The 18,676-nt window shown below is 35.7% G+C and overlaps 1 protein-coding gene across 2 annotated transcripts in view; it reads right to left on the bottom strand.

The window, feature by feature from the left end:
- Nucleotides 1-1,118: 1,118 nt before the first annotated feature.
- The window catches only part of CRISPLD1 (cysteine rich secretory protein LCCL domain containing 1), a 38,507-nt gene continuing 20,949 nt past the window's right edge, over nt 1,119-18,676 (bottom strand). For both annotated transcript variants that reach the window (XM_065053833.1, XM_065053834.1), the window contains exons 7-15: nt 17,480-17,659; nt 17,327-17,387; nt 17,134-17,200; nt 16,450-16,580; nt 12,900-12,943; nt 12,735-12,807; nt 10,559-10,634; nt 4,573-4,703; nt 1,119-2,702 (exon numbers count right to left, since the gene is read on the bottom strand). In XM_065053833.1, coding sequence (XP_064909905.1) covers nt 2,651-2,702; nt 4,573-4,703; nt 10,559-10,634; nt 12,735-12,807; nt 12,900-12,943; nt 16,450-16,580; nt 17,134-17,200; nt 17,327-17,387; nt 17,480-17,659 — 815 coding nt within the window. In that variant the 3' untranslated portion in view covers nt 1,119-2,650. The remainder of the gene's footprint in view (nt 2,703-4,572; nt 4,704-10,558; nt 10,635-12,734; nt 12,808-12,899; nt 12,944-16,449; nt 16,581-17,133; nt 17,201-17,326; nt 17,388-17,479; nt 17,660-18,676) is intronic.

Here is an 18,676-nt window from a genome sequence, read left to right as displayed (position 1 = left end):
GACTCCAATCACCCAGCTACCCAAAGTGAGAAAGTTGGGGCTGTGACTGAAGGTGTGACTGTCTTTTTACCTCACCTGGGGCTCTGTACTGCCCAAAGAATGGGGTGCACCCAACTGCCTGATCAGAAGAAGAGGGAGCTTGCTCACCACCCAGGCTCTGTAGCATCCAACAGGATTCTCAGGAGTTCCTGAGGGAATTGCTGGGGATCATGGCCCAGGCAAGGGACATGGACAGCTGCTGGATGGCAAGGCCAGGCTGCAAGAACGTGTCTCACCCGTGTGCAAAGAAGTACTACAGTTGTATTCCCACCATTTTGTTTCAAATGTCTCCCTCAGCAGCTCTCTCTGTCCTTAATTTCACAAGTGGCCTTACTCCACTTTACGTTCTGATAACCCCCAGACCTCTCCTGTGTTACAGCTTTGGTGCTTTTAAGGAAAGGCAGTGCAAGTCTACCTCAAGCCTTTGAGTGACCCATCAAGGTCAAAGTCTACTCGCACTATGGTTTCAATGGTTAATGCCAGTTTTACAAAATCTATATAAAGCTTCTTTCAATGGCCCCCTGCCACCACCTGTAAAAAAAGGGGCTATAGATCAAAGACTCTTTGTCTCCCTCATCAATTAAATAGATTTCCTAACGGGAACTCCCAAGTTGACCATTAGTCTTATGAAGCAAAAAAAAAAGAATGTGTAATATAAAAGCCTGCTTGTTCCCAACAAATGTAGCTAAGAACATTTGCACTATAAACATTTACCACAAGAGCAAAGAGCTGCACTGAATAAAAGGTGGTGGCTTTTACTTTTTTTTTTTTTTAATCACTTCCTGACACAGAGTTCTCCATTAAAATGGGAAAGCAATCTGTTCCCAAACACCCCGGTCAAAACTTGAGAACACAACCAGAAGATTTATCCATAAAACTCCCAATGCAATGAATGCAAGTCGTATGCTGAAATTGCCTTTACAGCTTTTAGAGCCTCAGAATTTGTCTACACTTTGGTCCTATGCTTGCAATGTGTGTGTCAGAAAAAAAGAAAAAACACATAAATTTTGTCGGTGGCTGTTACTTTTTTCTTCTAAAGGCAGGACAAACAATCCAAAAATAAAGACTTTCAAAGGTACTTTTACTATGTAAATTAATTTTATTCAAAACAGATTGAAAAAACTAACAAAGCTTGCCTAACTACATGAGGTAGTATATGTAGCAAAACAGAAGGCAGAATATACTATTCTGAAATATGAAGAATATGAATAAGTTTACAAGTTGGAAGGAAATAAATTTAACACAGAAACAAAAAATACCAAAAATAAAGTTTAACAGCTTTTCAGTCTTAAAGCACCAATACACTTTTCATAGAAAGAAACATAGTATCACCACTACATGTTCTTCATATACCATAATATGGTAAAATTAATGCACAAGGCTGTTCACCATAAATGAATTTTTAAACATGGTGAAGCACCAAATGACATAATCGTCACTGGGCTCTGTACCACTATACTTCCTGGCCTGCAGGAGTATTTGCCAGATCATGAGGAGCAAGGTTAACCTTTGTTACCATTTTCTTTAAGCATTTCTTGAACATTTACCCTCATATTAATGTATAGTATATGGATACCATGCACAGCTTAAGGCCTCAAGCCTGCAAATTTTTATGAATCTGTACAATTCTGTGTTTTTGCTGAAATCCAATTTAGGTAAATTGAAGGAGTCACATGGCAAGAATAAAGCATGTATGTGTGCAGAACTGCATTGCAGAACTGATGGTTTATTCCTTAATTTCAGGTTACTCTACTTCCCAATATGAAACCTTCAAGGTTATATATGTCGATCTGTCACTCACACATCCCAAGACAGCTGAATATTTGTGAAAGGACTGGGCCATAATGAATTGGTTATTCGAACTAAAGAGCTTAACAGCACCCAATAAACGTTTTATTTATTAACATTTTTAAGAAATAATAAATGTGAATAGCCTAGTCTCTTAAAAATATTTCTTTAGAGGAAAACATGCTAATATGACCCAGGCCTTCCCTATATTTAGTATTTTCCATTTTACTTCAAAATAGGTATTTGTATTTATAATTAGTATGAAACTGAAAACAGTCTAGTTCTTCATTTATGCTTGCATGGCTAATGCTACTGTAAATCATCAGAAAGTTGTATATATTTTATTTTACTTTAAGGCATGATTTATTATATTGAATTATTGGGATGGCTTCTTTTATGTACATTGGAAATAAAAACTCAGGCCTCCCTATGGTATAGTTTTAAGGTTACTGTTAGTGGCATATATAAAGCACCATACAATAATATATTCAGATGAAGGAAACAAAGAACATTTATGAGCTTTGAATCAACTGTATAGGAATAACTGCTAAGAAAATATAGCAATATTTAACACAGGATTCAAAATATTGTTATATATCATCATAGATTTTCAAATTAATTTTCCTCCCATGTTTACTTTTACAGATTTTTTTTCATTAAGATATATATGTAATTTAAACTTTTTGGTGGAAAGCAGTATACATATTCTGTACAATAATGTTACAGCTTTATACAAATTTTATGAATTATAAGAAACAGCCTTTATTATTCTCTTCCATATGCTCTGTTTTCACTTGCCTCTTTTACATTTTACTTGCTGGACTCAAACAACAGCAAATACTCTGAATGCCTTGCTTCCTGGAGGATTCTGTAAACTGAAACATAAAAACATTCCTGATATTATTTTTCAAGACTGGAACACTCCCATGACAAATTTTTTATTGTGAAATATAATTCTAGGATCCTGTGACTCTTCCTGTGACTACCCTTAACTTTAACTGTCTAAGAACTCCTTTTAAAGCTGTTAGAAATAAAAAATACATAAATTTCAGATTAAGTTTTCTTCCAAGCAGCTAATTAGGAACAAATCATAACATTAAAAAAAAATAAAATAAAACCAAGTAATCCTTTGGGATGAGGGATTCTGGTTCAAAGAATACAGCTCCATTGAAGCAAAATACTAAAAAAAAGTTTTCAGGAGAAAGAGAAAGCAGGCATCTTATGCTCTCTATTCTAAAAACTATATTTGGACAAAACTTGCAGTACTAGGAGATCACTTGTTTGTTAGTTGCTTATATGTTGAAGAAGAGATTTCTAAAGAAAATACTTCAGAAAAACATAGCAAATGCCTTCTGAATGGATAAATATCCAGCCTCAAAAAGAAATGAAACAAAAATGCCTAACTGCAATGAAATTTCATTAGAATAAATATTTTTGTCTTATAAACTGAACTAGCACGTCATATTGAAAACAATGTCTCATTGTTTTCACTTTCGCAGACCCCATCTGAGGCATATCTGGGAAGAGAAGGAAAATGGAGGTGAAAGTAAGGAAGCGCACAATGAAACAGGTTGCCTGCAATGGCATTACAATCCATCTTCTTCTGCTTCACAGGAAAATTGCATGAGACTGTTTTCCAAACTGCTGACCTTTCAAACTTTGCCAAGATGGTAAAGTACAAACCATTATTACATTTGCTACACTTTTCCCAGCTACATCTCTACTCCATAAGGAGATTTAGATGGAGAACAAAAGTGTCAGTGAGGAAGCACCACTTCTGAAGGAACTGGATGGTTATGTGTAAAGATCAAAGTATATGCAAATTAAGTCATCCACTAAGCAAAGGAAATCTGTATTTTACAAGTTTCCAGGTTTGTTGAAAGGTTTGAGGGAAAGAGGCAAGACATAACCAAACCTCCTATTAAAAACACTACTTCCAATTTCTCTACAGAAACTGTTGGTGTTTTTTTCCCCCACAAATTTCTTGGAAAGCCTACAGTTTTAGAAGTAAAAATAATTCCTAGCTTTACAGGACTAAAGAGTGAGACAAGATTTTTTTTTAGGTAATTTCTCTTTCTTCCTTTAGAACCTGGAGAACTCCTTCAGGGATTAAGTTTAATCTGCAACATGCAGACATATGTTATCATCATAAAATGCATGAATACAGTGAATACAACCAAATGAACTTTCAAAGTATCTTCATGTCTTTTGGAAAAACACTGGGATAAACAGTCAAATCATTAAAAAAAATAATTTTAATGCTTGTGAATATTATTTATGATCAAGGCTCACTGGCTCCACACCATGTAATCAGTAGTAAACATTTGATCATGAACTCATGAACTTGCATCAGCTATTTGTAGCCATCTATTGCAGATCCTCTAACTTGGACAGAAAAAAATCGCTGGTCTTAATTTAAAAAAAATCTCAAAGAAAGCAAAGGCAATTTTCTTATCAAATAACGTGTTAGTTGCAAAAGAACTAGCAAAGTAAACAAGAGGGTTATTTTATTTCATAAGCAGCTTTTTAGAGTAATGATTTACAAGCTTAGAGGAGGCAGGCAGCTCTGGTACCACAGCTTCTCCAGAGTCACCACAGCTGTTACACAAGCTCTGTAAATCACCCATGTTGGCTTATTTGTTTGGTTTCTAGCACTGCCTCAAGTACAAACAGAAATAATGCAAGACTTTGTAAATCTTATTGAGGTGAAGGGTAAAATGTAATCTTTGAAACTGGGTTCTGTACCTTTCTGAATATATCCCATTTTGAAAGGAAGCAACGTACACCTTTCTTTTGTCTACTGGCATAACATCAACGTAACCACCCTGGTTGCGGACCACACCAGCATGTACTGCTGCCCGGCAGATACTGGATATCTAAGAAAGAATGAGGAGAAGATTAGTTTTCATTCATCCTTTTATTTCAAAATTCTTTAGAAGAAAACTAATAAAGACATTTAAACCAAATTCTAGAAAATAATGATATTTATTACATTACTTATTCTATTACTCTTACAGTATTCAAATCAGTTTCATAGGAATTAGGCCAATTTATAGGAGTACAGACACTGCCTCTTCAAAGATCTCCTGCAGCATGACCCCAAAATAATTTATTTCAGGCTATTTCAGTTCAAGGATCAGGAATAAGTTAGAATTTTTGAGCCTTTCAAAATCAATGGCTCTATCAGCCTTGATTTCAACAGCAGAGAAGTAGTAAAACTCTAATATTAGTCCCATTAATTATTATACATCAGGAGATTCAGTTTAATCTCCAGCCAGAGCCAAACAGGAGAACCACAGAACAAAGACCCCGTGGAGTCAGATGTTTCCAGCAGGATGTCCTACCCCAAAGGTAAGGGTTAGACTGCAATAATTCCATTTCTAGGTGCAACACCTCAAACAATGGTGATATGATCCATATTCAAAGGGAACGCCACAATTTCCTATCCAGGCATGGGCAAACATTAAAAGCTAACTAGATTAAAGGTACAATCTGAGCATCAAACAGAAGTTATAGGTCTAAAATCATCCCTTAGCTATGAAAGTTGATTGATGGCAGACTAATGGCTTTAGCTCCTTAACTCTGAGTGAGAAAAAAGAATCTGGAGGTAAAGACTTTGAAATTGCTTCAAAAGAAGAATTTTTAAATTAGGGTCTAATTCCAAAACCTTTATGCAGGCAAAATTCTCTGTGAAGTTTACAGCCATTTCATCTGAGCAAAACCTACATTGTCTGGCCACTAACTCCTCTCATGAACCTATGTAGCATAAATAATATCCACAGAAGTATTGCTTAGTGACAATCTGAATAACGTTCATTTAAATCATCAATTTAAACTTGCAGTTCTCTACCACACTTTCAGCATTAAAAAAAAACATAAATTAATTGTCAGAGCAATTAAGCTTATTAAATACTCCAGAATGTAAATATCAATCTTCAATACATAGCACAGCAAAGTGTAGCTCCAGCTACAGTGGTTCTGCACTTGGAGCTGAGTAGTTTTGTAGCGAAAGTCTTCACTGCAATAGGTCTTTCCTCAACCAGCCTTAAAAACTTAGCCAATATAAAGATCAATAGCTCATCACAGAGAGCACTATTTAAACAAGAATTGCATTTCTTCCAGTTATAAATGGAATAATTTAGATCTGTTACCATAGCTATTTTGTAATCTCAATGCTATATAAACCCAGGAATTTAAAATAGCAATGATTTTCCTAGTCTCATTCCAAGCACAGAACTTGTCAGTTTCACTGTTACATAGCTTATCTTTTAATGTTACAATATTTCTAGGAGCAAAGATTTCAAATCGTTTATGCAAAGAATCTTCTACAAAGATGCTTCAGAGTTTTTACTCTTCACACCGCTTGTTGCAGTTTTCGCACGTGCCAGAAGGGATGCCATTTATGGTCCTCTGGACTTTTTCTCCTTCTCCCAGGGTTACAAAACTTTTGTTACACCCTGAACACCAGTGGTCAACTTATTTTTAGGATTACAGCATCCTTTATGTACTCATACTATGGGAGTAACTTCAGATCAGATTGATCATATGCAATTTCAAAGACACAGGGGAAAAAATGGCCTCTTCAATACACGATTACAGTCTAAAGAAACAAAAGATGAGATTCACAAGCAATTAACTACAGTAAAGAATGAGAAGAACAGTATTAATTACCAGTACTATGACATAGTAGCAACTTTATTTTCAGTTCTCATTGGAGGTATTAAAAAACAAAAACACACAAAGAGAAAACCTAGAGGTACAATTGGGGAAAAGAAAAATCAAAGATTGTCACCTCTGTAGCAGTAACCAACTTTGTATACATCATTAGATAGGCAGTTACTTTCATAATTGTATTTGAGAGCACCTAAGATACTGGCTGTTCCAATGTTACTTAGAAGTTTCTGGTCAAGTAAAGAAGAAATTAAAAACCAAAGGATGGAGATTTTGACAGAAGACTGGCTGACTATATGTTGGAAGGTATTTCCAGTAAAGTATGGGGTCATTGTTGGGGTTGGTACCACAGTTGGTTACTGGATCAATGATGTACAGCTAGGCTAATGCACAACATTTTAAAGCTAAAGGCAACATACTTATCTGGAATATGTGAAAAAGGAGAGGTCAGAAGAATTGGGTTGATGAGGCCAACTCAGAGGCTATTTTCAGATGAAAAATAAATTGATATTCTGATGCTGCTTTCCAGATAAGATCGGAGAACAAATGTGCATATTTTTTGAATACATGAAGAATTAAATTAGTATAAATTCATAATTATGAACTAGCTGATAAGAATACAGATTAATAAATGCATGTAGTTTTATCAATATACACATAATATATTTTTTTAAGAAAATATTATCTGCTTCGAGCTTCCAAGAACTCCTGATTGACTTGGTAATCTTCACCTAAATGGAATCAGATTCCAGTACTAATGACATAATATTTCTTATACTTAATAATATTATGTCATCCTGATCGCACTTCCTTGAACTGTTAAGGTGAACCTTCTGTTAATTTAAGCAGAACAGGATTTCACACATAGGTCTATCACAAATTTCAGCATATTATTGGTAAGCTAATTTTGCTTTAGCAGCCTTATGCCACTTTCTGGAAGTTTTTATCATAGATTTGGGTTTGTTTCTCTAATTTTGATGAACTCACTCCAAAATATATATAAGACAGTATTTTTCAGTTAACATAAACATTTCATACAGCATTATATGACCCTGCTTTATGGCTGTGCTGTGAACCCACTGAAATTCATTAGTATTTAACAAGTCATAGAATCTGAATACCAAGATGCTTAATTATTTTCCTTCTTCAGCTACTCAGCAAAATACCAAATATCTACCACAGCATAGCAGGACTCTGCAAACGCATTTTAACCACATGCATCTCTTCCTCACCATCATGGGAATATAGAACTATTTAATAGCTTATATTGTTTATATTTTACCACAGCAGAGAATGATGAATACTTCTGCACAAGTATTAAGGAAATATTTCCATATATGGTTACTGAAACAAAAATTCATATGGCCAAAGTCCTCAGAGGGTATGAAATTATACAAAACTATCAAATTCTTTAGATAACAGACCTTTGTTGATCTCTAGCTCCTTAAAGGAGGCTCAATTTTTTGGTAGAAATGCTCAGTCAACATCCATAACATAGAGTCACTACTGGTAAGAGATTTTATTTGGGAAAATGTTGCCTACTGTGTAAAAAACCTTCATCTCTTCAGAAGTTCTTATAAGGCAACTAGAATGTCGTTAAGAACTTCTACCACACACACATCTAAGCTTTGTCCATTAAAATAAAATGTTACCAAAAAAACCTGCAAGTGAAAGAGATGTCAACTGAACTATTGTAGCCTCTCTCTATCTGTGAAAATATTTGTTACTTTGGTACTTGATAAACCAGGGACTAACAGCAACAACAAAAGACAACCTCTGTACAGGCAGGTACTGCAAGATCATCTCCAACAGAGTTCAGATAATCACATCAAGTCTGACATATTCCAGTTCTTGGGAAAGTTTTCATTTTATTTCACAAATAAGGTAATTTCACAAAGTGCTTTAAAAATTTAGATGTTGTTCAAATGCTTGTTGGCATGACACAATTCTGAAAAATTTTAAGCAAAATGGATAAACCAAAGTTGAAAGGTGGAATCAACTCTTCAGTACAACATAGGAGGAAACTTTCTTTTTTTCCCGGTCTCCCAACAAGATGAATCGTGGCCATGAGGAAACTCTTAGCAGTGGGGCCAGCAAGGAACACAAAGCACAAAGGTAGCAGTGTGTTTGTGCCATATGAAGAATGAGTAATTTCATAGAATCACCCAATAGTTTGGGTTGGAAGGGACCTTCAAAGGTCTTCTAGTCCAACCCACCTGCAATGAGCAGGGACATCTTCAACTCCATCAGGTTGCTCAGCGCCTTGTCCAGCTGGCCTTGAATGTCTCCAGGGATGGAGCATCTCTGGGCAACTTGTCCTGTCATAACACACCCTTCCATAGGCTCCTTTTAAGTACTGAAAGGCTGCAATAAGGTCTACTCAGAGCCTTCTCCAGGCTGAACAATCCCAACTCTCTCAGCCTCTCCTCAAAGGAGAGGTGTCCCAGCCCTCTAATCGTCTTGATGACCCTCCTCTGGACCTGCTACAACAGGTCCATGCCTCTCATGTTGGGGGCTCCAGAGCTGGATGCAGTACTCCAGGTGGGCTCTCATGAGAGCAGAGTAGAGGGCGTACTTCTGTTTGCTGAGAATGGCACATACTACAGTTCATGCTCATACCGTTATGGCTCTGTTTAGAAAAGAAAACTAATCGTACCATAAACTTGGAGTAAGAAAGACTTTTTTTTTTTTTTTTTTTTTTTTTAAGGACCTGCAGTCTACCTCAAGACAAGTGAAACAAGGAGATCAACTAAAAAAATACAAGGTATAGAGCACAGATGGATGGGTGTGACACGAAAACTCCGCACACAGAAGTTTATAGATCATGGCTGTATGAACCATCACAGAATCACAGAATGTTAGGGACTGGAAAGGACCTCGAAAGATCATCTAGTCTAATCCCTCTGCTGGAGCAGGAATGGCTGCACACATTCCTATATAACGGAGATGAATAATGAGACAGCACATCTAAAATAATCTTACAGCATAACTCTCTAATACTAATTAAAGTAATTTGGGACTTCTCCAACCAAAGCAAATACATATTCTGAGAAGTTCTCCTGTATAAGTTAAACAGAAATGGGTCTTCTTTCTCATACAACAAAGTATTTTCTAACACACTGGGAAACTTTGACTGTAGCCTTTGATTACAACCACAGAACTGAAAGAAAATTGTATTCCACAAAATGGACTTTCATTGAATCTATTTTCACTGCCCCTGTTATATACATTAAGTATCCAGTTCCACAGGCACAAATCAATTCACCTCCTAAACTGGAAGTACCGCTCACATGAGTAACACTACTTATGGACAAGAGTGTTTTCTTCACAAGTTACTCAGGTAATCTAACAGACCTAGTTAGATTCAAAATAATGATGAATACATATTTGCATATTATTTTCACACCTTTCAAAGTGCTGGAAAGTACTGAAAATCATCACCTGACCCAGCTGGTTGCCATACTATTCCTTATGACATCTCAAAGACAGTTAAAACATACAGTGTACTGGCAAAATGTGAACTGCTCTCTCTGCCACTACATCCTGGCTTCTCCACAGAGAGATAACAAAGAAGGGCATAAATAAAAGCTTTCTTTTAATTCTTTCTAACCACTACAGAACTAAATGTGATGTAGAAAAGACGGGGAAAAAAAAAAAAAAAAGTTGACTAGGAAACAAAATGACTAAAAAAAACAGAATATTAGTCAGTTAAAATAATAGAAGGTCAGATACTTTATACAAATATACAAAAAACCTGCTGTGAATATTTAGCTATCTGCACAGATAAGAAATATCCAACATAAAGAGACTGTGGACATTACTTTTCTTTTTTTTTTATATGGGTCCAGAGACTACCGAAGTCTACACTGAGTTTACCAATAACTTTCTGCACCCTCAGCAGCTGAGTCCTATTAATTTAAAAGGGAACCTCTGAAAAAAACTTTTGAAAAGACTATGTGAAGGAAAAGTAGATATCTGTATAATACCTTATCTTTACATTATAACTTTTCATAGGATTTTATATTTCCTTATATAATGCAATGTAAATAACTATACTTACATCAGAATAAATTCGTGTTCCAATTACGCGAGCGTAGTGTGGATTTGCCTGCATACAGTTGTGAGGACAATACACCCTGAAATATCAAAAATAAATCACACACAGTTAGGAAGAATGATATCAGAGTATTACTATGTTATCTACTACATCAGCATTGAGTATAGATTAATTTGATGATGCATACATCTGGGTCCATACTGATACTAAAAGGCAGTCAGTTCTTGAAGCTTTGATATTATGGGTGAAAGCATTGCTAATATAAGTTGTGGTTCAAAATAAAGTGCTCAAAAACATACTTCAACAGGTCTGGTCTTCTCCCCTTTGGATAAGCAGATGGTGTTCTTGTTCAACATATGTGAAGCCAGTATAAAAGCCAGTGAGAAGAGAGACTGTTCACTCACATTTTTATCTGTTTCTACAGCACCCCATATAAACTGTACAGTTGAATACGTGATCAGGAAAGGCAGATCTGAATGAGAACCTGCTATGATGCTGAGGACCTGGTGATGCAAGGCAATTTAGCAAGTTATAATGAGAGTGAGCACTTGGCATCTGCAGCTAAAATGAAAAATGTTGGAAAGTAATGAGATTCCTAGCTGATTCTAGGAGATCAGACAGCCACAGAAACAAAGACTATCTTTATTCAACTGCATTTTGTTACCCTTTGAGAAAACTCTCTCTGTGATTTACACTTGCTAGAGCTCCAAAGTGCCCAGGAACACCATGTGGGAAGCTAACAGCAGGACAGAAGGTGTCAAGCATCTTGTTTGGTAATTGCAATTTGCTACAGGGAAGAAGTGTCACCCTATATGGGGGAGCCCTGGGAAAGTCTTCTTCTCCAGCATGTTGTCTATGCTCCAATTGACTCAACATTCAGTACGTCACAGCACTTGGGCAAGATACAGTCTTCCCAGGTGGGTAATTTAAATAGGCAGATGCACCTAGGAGAGAGATGCTTGTCTGAAGGAAGCAAGATGTCAAAGAGTCCTTTTGGAGACCTACAGATTTATGATTAGGGAATGAGAGGGTAAAATATGGTAGTGCAATCAATGCCATGGCTGTTTATTGCTTGTAACTCCTGAGACTACATTTTCAGAATTAAGAGCATGTACAGGATCTTGAATAAATCACTGCTGTTGTGAAGTTCCTTAACTTGATGCATCAGAATTACTCAGTAATTTTAAATTAATTTTTAAATTTTCTTAAAGACAGATCCTATTTTTCTCTTAATTGAGCTAGTTTTATTTTTTAATAATGAAGAAAAAATAAGATAGAAACATGAAATTGCACCTATCCATTCCTGCATTCCACTCCTTCACTTACTTCTCCACATCTTCCAGGTAGAAAGCCAGGAGTCATAGCCAAACACCAAACAAGTTCATGGACCCAAGTGCTACATGAAGAGATGTTTTCCTAGCAGTTCTGGCTTTGTACTTGCTTCCTGTATTGGCTGTAGGGTTGCTATGAAAGTAATCCTGTGGATATCTCCAGCTTAGCTTGCGGTAAATCATGCTACAGTGTATTTACCTTTGACGCTTCTATGGTTTTAAGAACTGTTACTGTTTTTCTTCCTCAAAATACTGCAGCACAGGCTCCTTTCAAAGAGTTAAAATGTAAGCTTCAAAGAAACAACATATGTATTTAAAGCCGTTAAGTGATGTGCAGACCACACCTCACCTTAACAATGTATATTTCTTTTTTTTTGCAAACATATTTGCTCACTCTATCCTCCAAAACTCCAAAACAAGTTGATAACTTCTGCAATAAGTATCTTTATCATATTCTTTTATTGCATTTGTTTTACAGGAAAAAAAAAAAAAAAAAAAAAGAAATAAAGTGTATTTTGCCCAAGGTGCATAGATTTAATAGCAGACAACTGAAAAGAAAAATGCATTTTAGTTTGCACTCTTTGGTCTAAGCAACAATGATTTCACTAAGACTTGCCAAGGGACCAAAGAAGGATCTTTATGGGCAAAAGAAAGCGAGATTCTTGTAATGAAAAAACCTGTAGATCATCTTTAGCTACCTTAGACCAAAAACTAAGATGCTGGTAAAACATTTCTGCTTTCACTTCTACGGCTACTGTGCTTAATTTTATCAATGACAAATATAGATAATCAGTAACTGACAGATAATATGGAAGCACTTTGAATTAATAAAACTCAAATAATTTTACCTTGGGCAATGTGAGGCTGGTTTTTGAAATGGGCACAATTGTTCCACTGTTGTTTCACAGGTGATAGCTTGAACTGAAGAAAGAAAAGAGAAACAAATAAATGTGTGCTATTTTGAAAAAACATAACTCAAAGTAGCATGGAGTTTATAAGAAATAAATGCTAACCTGTTACTTTAGAGACAGTGAAGGAGTTAGCAGACTGGTATTTTCTGAAAAAGAAATAATAGAAATAACCAGTAAATAACATCGCTCAGTGATTTCTTCTAGCTAGAAGAATTGTTATTAATGCATCTCCAAGAAAACTCAAGACATTGTCCCTAATCAATTTTTACTCACTGCATTCCCTGTCCCCAGTTGTGAATCTATTTATCGCAATGACACATTTACTTTGTACTCCCAGTGAATCTGTTTGAAAATCAGGAATGCATGTTAAGCTCTTTCAGTAATTCAATTTGCTGAGAGACTAAGTGTGCTAGGAAGAGATTATGCAATCCATTTGTCCCTCAAAATGTTGCAACTAAAATCTGTGGTTGAGAATTGCTCAGAAGCACTCAGCTACCAGAAGAGATGATTTTTTCCCCCTAAAGGTTCATTCCTACAAACAGCTCCAACAATGAAGAGTTTCTCCTGGTAGCCTTTTTGAAAAATTTCATTAACTTTTACTTTTGGGTCAGGTGTATGTATTAAATTATCACCAGTATTACTATAAACCCAGTAAAACCTGTAACAGTCTGTTTCGCTCAATAATTATATGGTACTCAGATCTGTTTCCTGACATTATACAAAGTCAAGTATATACATCCTGTTGTTACATTACAACTGATAAACACTTCTATTGTACTTCTTTTATCTCCTATTTCAATCCTCATTCAACATGTTGGGTATGCCTCTGATTCTAGTATTTTTCACCTGTAACAAAGAAGCTGATTATGGTTGTTTATCTTTAAAGTTGTTTATCATTAAAAAAATAAAAACAAAACCAACCAACCAACCAACCACATACCACCAACAACAAGGAAATTATTCCCTATTCACCTTTGGAGCAAATTACTGCTATGTTCTCCATAATATTGCAAGTTGTATTCAGACAGTTTGCTTGCATTGGTTTATTTAGTTGTATGGCCCACCAACTCCACATTTGCTCACTTTTTTTATTCCAGTTTGCTTTCACAGAGTTAACTCATACTTTTGTGGCCCTAGCACTGCCAAGCACTGATGTGGGAATAGTTCACTGTATTCTGTTGCTGATTTGCTTGCTGAGATATTGTTTTCTATACTAAGAATATGCAGCAGTTGAAAAAATATCTGTATTAGCAATTCTGATTATAAATCAAAGGAGCTGAATATCCTTGAATCAAATAGACTTACAAGAAACTGGAGAGGGACTTTTTACAAGGGTGCGTAGTGACAGAACAAGGGGTAATGGCTTTAAACTGAAAGAGGGTAGAATTAGATTAGATATAAGGAAGAGAATCTTCTCCATGAGGGTGGTGAGGCACTGGAACAGGTTGCCCAGAGAGGCTGTGGATGCCCCATCCCTGGAAGTGTTCAAGCCCAGGCTGGATGGGGCTTTGAGCAGCCTGGTCTAGTGGAAGGTGTCCCTGCCCATGGCAGGGGAGTTGGAATAAAACAATCATTAAGGTCCCTTCCAGGCAAAAGCATTCCAGGAGTATATGTTTCTAAGATTAGGAAATTTGCTGTTGCACTGACATGACCTTTTCTGCCTTTCTGTTTTGCAATATCCACTAGAGGTGAAATCCATGTCATTTTATCTATTCATTGAACAGATATGTGGTTTATGCAAGGCTCCATCCAGAGACACCGCTGAGAGTCAGGTAGCTGCAAGGTATCCCTGGCCTTATTGATGGGTCTTTTTAAGGTTGAAACCTTTGTAAATCATCTTTATTTATCCCAAATACTTTGATTTATAAACTGATTTATGAAGTTGATGCCTGATCATAGTATTTTGTAAATTCTCTCTAAGTAATGTCCTAAATACTACAGGACATTAGTGAAGAACTATGTCATCAGTGAGCATAGCGGCAGGAGTTTCCTGAAATATACTTGCAGATAGGAAGGTATAGATTTGGTCCTTTAACAGTCTTTTATCTCTGAGGCATCTAAATTTTTTTACAACATCTGAATCACAAAACCAAAATGGTCGCTACTGTTCAGCAGTGATACGATTATCCATGCCCACAGCAAACAAAACCAAGTGTTAATACCTCACTATGAGTTCCAGTTCTCAGAAGATAGGTGACAAACACACTCTGTAAACTGGACCCCTATACAGTTTTGTCTCAGATGGAATAGAAACACAGAGATTTCAAGTGATGGGTAATAAATTCCTTCTAGCTGGAAGATTTTCTACATTTTAACTACTCCTACATTTACAAGAAATCTGGCTTCTAATATGTTAGATTTACTTCTCTCTTCATATCAAAGCATTCAAAACCAGATATTTGTCTGCATCTTCATTTTTTGGGGAGTAACTTAAACCACAGTCTGATCATTGGATGACTCAAAGTGATTGATATCAATGTTCTAACTGCCAGCCAGGTAGCCCAAATTATCAGCCACTGAATTCAGTCTACCTGGTCAGTGTTTCTCTCTATCCTGGATTAAGCAAATCAGTTAAAAGGAGAAATTACAAAAATTGTCATAGGATGTGTCATTTTTTTGAACAACACAGAGTGTTCACACCTGAGCCAAGTAAATCACTCAGCACAATTATGTTTTCTTTCAATTCAACATTATTCATACACTAACTGTTACACACTGACTACTATTACACATATACTAACTATATACAGAGCTAAGGACAGCAATGCACATCTCTGAAGGATACATTAAAATATAGTGAAGTGCAATTTGCAAATACTAATAATATCTTAGTTTCAAACATACTGATATCCATGTACTATCATGGGATAATTATGTATGGAAACAGGCAAGTATTCTCCACTTTTATGCACTGTTTTTCTGTTTGAACTTTAGCATGTCAACAAGTTCTTGGACCTGTTTTCACATACCAGTCTTAGGGCAAGTAGCTGAACTGTGTAGTACACCTCCAAGTAACGCTTCCACTGTATGCAATATTATTCCACTACTTGCCAATACAGAAATTGTGCATAATACTGGGGCAAAATATCATCTATAAATTCTGGAATTGTGATGAAACTATCAAACATACAGGAAGAGGTGAATTTTCTACTTGGTTCATGTTGTTCATATGCACAGTACAAGAAGGTCACTTCCAAAGACAAACATGAATGTTTATTGCCTTGTTAGATGTCACTGATTACTGTGACTATGGGCCAGCCCTGGAAATATTACCAACTTTGTCCAAAAAATGTAGAACAATCTAGTTCAGTGTTAGTATGTACTAGTTTTCTACAATAAAAACATACACAAGGAAATGAATTAACTGAATACTCCAAATATTGAGATTATTTAACTACAAATACTAACTTACAGCCCAAGTTATTTTGTAAATTATTTCACTTTCTTTCACATCATTATTGCATCACTTCTGTGCACCATTAGACACTGGATGAAGTTTCAGAATGGATGCAATACCTGTATATCTGCATGCCTTTTTATAGCATTTTCATTTTCTTTATGGAAAAGCACACGGTGTTATTGCTGTGACATATTTTGTACGAATTAAAAAGAAACGGATGAAAAACTTTCCACACATTTTAAGAAAACTTACCCAATTGACTGAATGCCATTTCTGTAAGACTTGATAAAGTAATTTTTCCTTCCTTGCCTAGTGACATCAACCCAACCACCTTCATTGTCTAGGATGCCATAATGTATGGCAGCTTTACAAATACTGGATTGCTGAAAAACAGCAAGAAAAGCAGTTCCACATCAGAAAAAGCCACTATCTTGCATTGTAATTTATTTGTAAAAAAATCAGGTTTTAATTACAATGTCTCATTAGAAACTTGGTAGATGGTCTATTACATTTGATGTGGTCTATGCAGGTATTATTTCAAATTAAGAAAACACCACTGTGCCTTAATCAGAACACACTATACTCACAGGCTTACACAAGCAGGTCTGCCTTACTGAAACGATTTACATCAGTGTACCCACAATTTGCTGTATTTCTCCTTAAGTTGCACTTTCACGTATTTACACCCAAATGTGAAAACAAAAAATTCTACTGTGCATGTATAAGAATGAAGTACATTTGGACAGTACATGCAAAATGGCAGATGCAAACTGATATCATCTGATGTTATCTTAAACATTTGGTGTTGGCTTTTACTTTTAGTAAATACTGATTTCATAAAAATCCATTTTTAATATGAATTTAACTAGTATTTCAGCAGAAAAGACATTTAATTAAACAATCTACTGGAACAAAATCTAAGTTTAAAATGTTTACCATTTCATAATGTACACTTCCAATAACTTTGGCTTTGCTATCCAAACATCCAGCAGGACATTCATATCTAAGAAAATAAAATACAACTTGGTCTTAAATCCTAGGATTACAAAAAAGGAAAAATATTCCAGCTCACATGCAAATATAGCCTTTTATAACAATATCAGAATGACAACTGTAAAATTTACCATACCTATTGCAAGTTGTTCCTTTGCACTGATCTCTTAGCCTTACTTCACATGAAACAATCTGAGCTAAAACAAGCAAAAAGCAATTTCATTACAATGAATTTGATACTATATAATTCCAATTTGTTGACCACATACAAATCAAGTAAATTACTTACACATTTGCTGTGTACTTATTACTTCATTTTTCTCACTGTCATCACTGCCTGTGGAGCCTGAAGGTGAATGAGTTCTTGGCCGGCTTTGCACCGTTGCATCCTGGGCTTTGGATCGCTGCCGTTCAATCTCATTGGTTTCTTCTTCTGGTTCATGGGGAGAATAAGGCCTTTCTGAATCCTCTGTTTCAGAAAAACACGCAAAAAAATAATTTCTCAGGAAAAAAAAATCACTGTTTCTGGAATGTAAATCCCTTACCATGTTTTGGCAACATAGCTTTGTTCTCGTAAAATTGTGGATGAATACAAACAAGAAATCTTAATAATACATCTCAAGTATCTTTCAGATGCTTGGTGACAAAAGGTAGAATTTTTCTAGCATGGGCAACACAATTGAGATAAGAAAGTGCTTTTACCACTTGTGTTTTAGTATCTTCTTTATACCACCAAAATACCAATAGAACAAAGGTGATATTTCTCTTGTACATTGGAAGAGTTTTACTAGGTTCATAGATAACCTGTAGTTAAAGAAGCTGATTTCATAAAAAATATGCCTGAAAATGAGGCCCTTCTATTCATACATAATGAACATGATTTTGAAATACTCATGAATGGATCTACATTTCTTACTTAAGCAAGAACAATAAGGAAGGTATTTGGGCACAGTGGTGAATAGATAAATAACTTTTAAACTAACAAAAATTGCTAAATTACTTTTACATTGAGAAAAACAAAAAGAAAGAGCAGCTTTATAATATGCTGCATTTCAATGTTATAAAATACAAATAGCGTTATCAAAACTGCAAGAAGTTAATCACCATCCTAGCTGACATTTCACAGAATCACATTTTAATTACTAATGTCTCCCAGTCTTGTTCTTGTTTTTTCTTACAGCAATGCACATTGCTGTGTTAGTGAGATAACATGTTTCTTTATGAACAAATCACTGCATAGACTCCCACTATATTTTCATAAAGGTGTACAAGTGGCACACATTGACAGTCTACACCTTTGTGTACTAAAAACCCCCAATTAGCAGGAGTTCAGTTCTCTCCACTCCCTCTGGTGAGGTTCAGCCTCATGTATGTACATGACCTCAGTCATCACAGTAAAGAAGGCCCCTACCAGGTCTCTGGGCACACGCAGAATATATTCTATTCCACTATGTTAAAGCATAATGAGGAAAGTAAAAGAAAGGTT

This window comes from Columba livia, chromosome 2 (assembly GCF_036013475.1).
Source record: "Columba livia isolate bColLiv1 breed racing homer chromosome 2, bColLiv1.pat.W.v2, whole genome shotgun sequence".
Lineage (NCBI taxonomy): Eukaryota > Metazoa > Chordata > Aves > Columbiformes > Columbidae > Columba > Columba livia.
The sequence above is the reverse complement of the archived record's forward strand: the minus strand, read 5'-3'. Positions and strand labels throughout refer to the sequence as shown.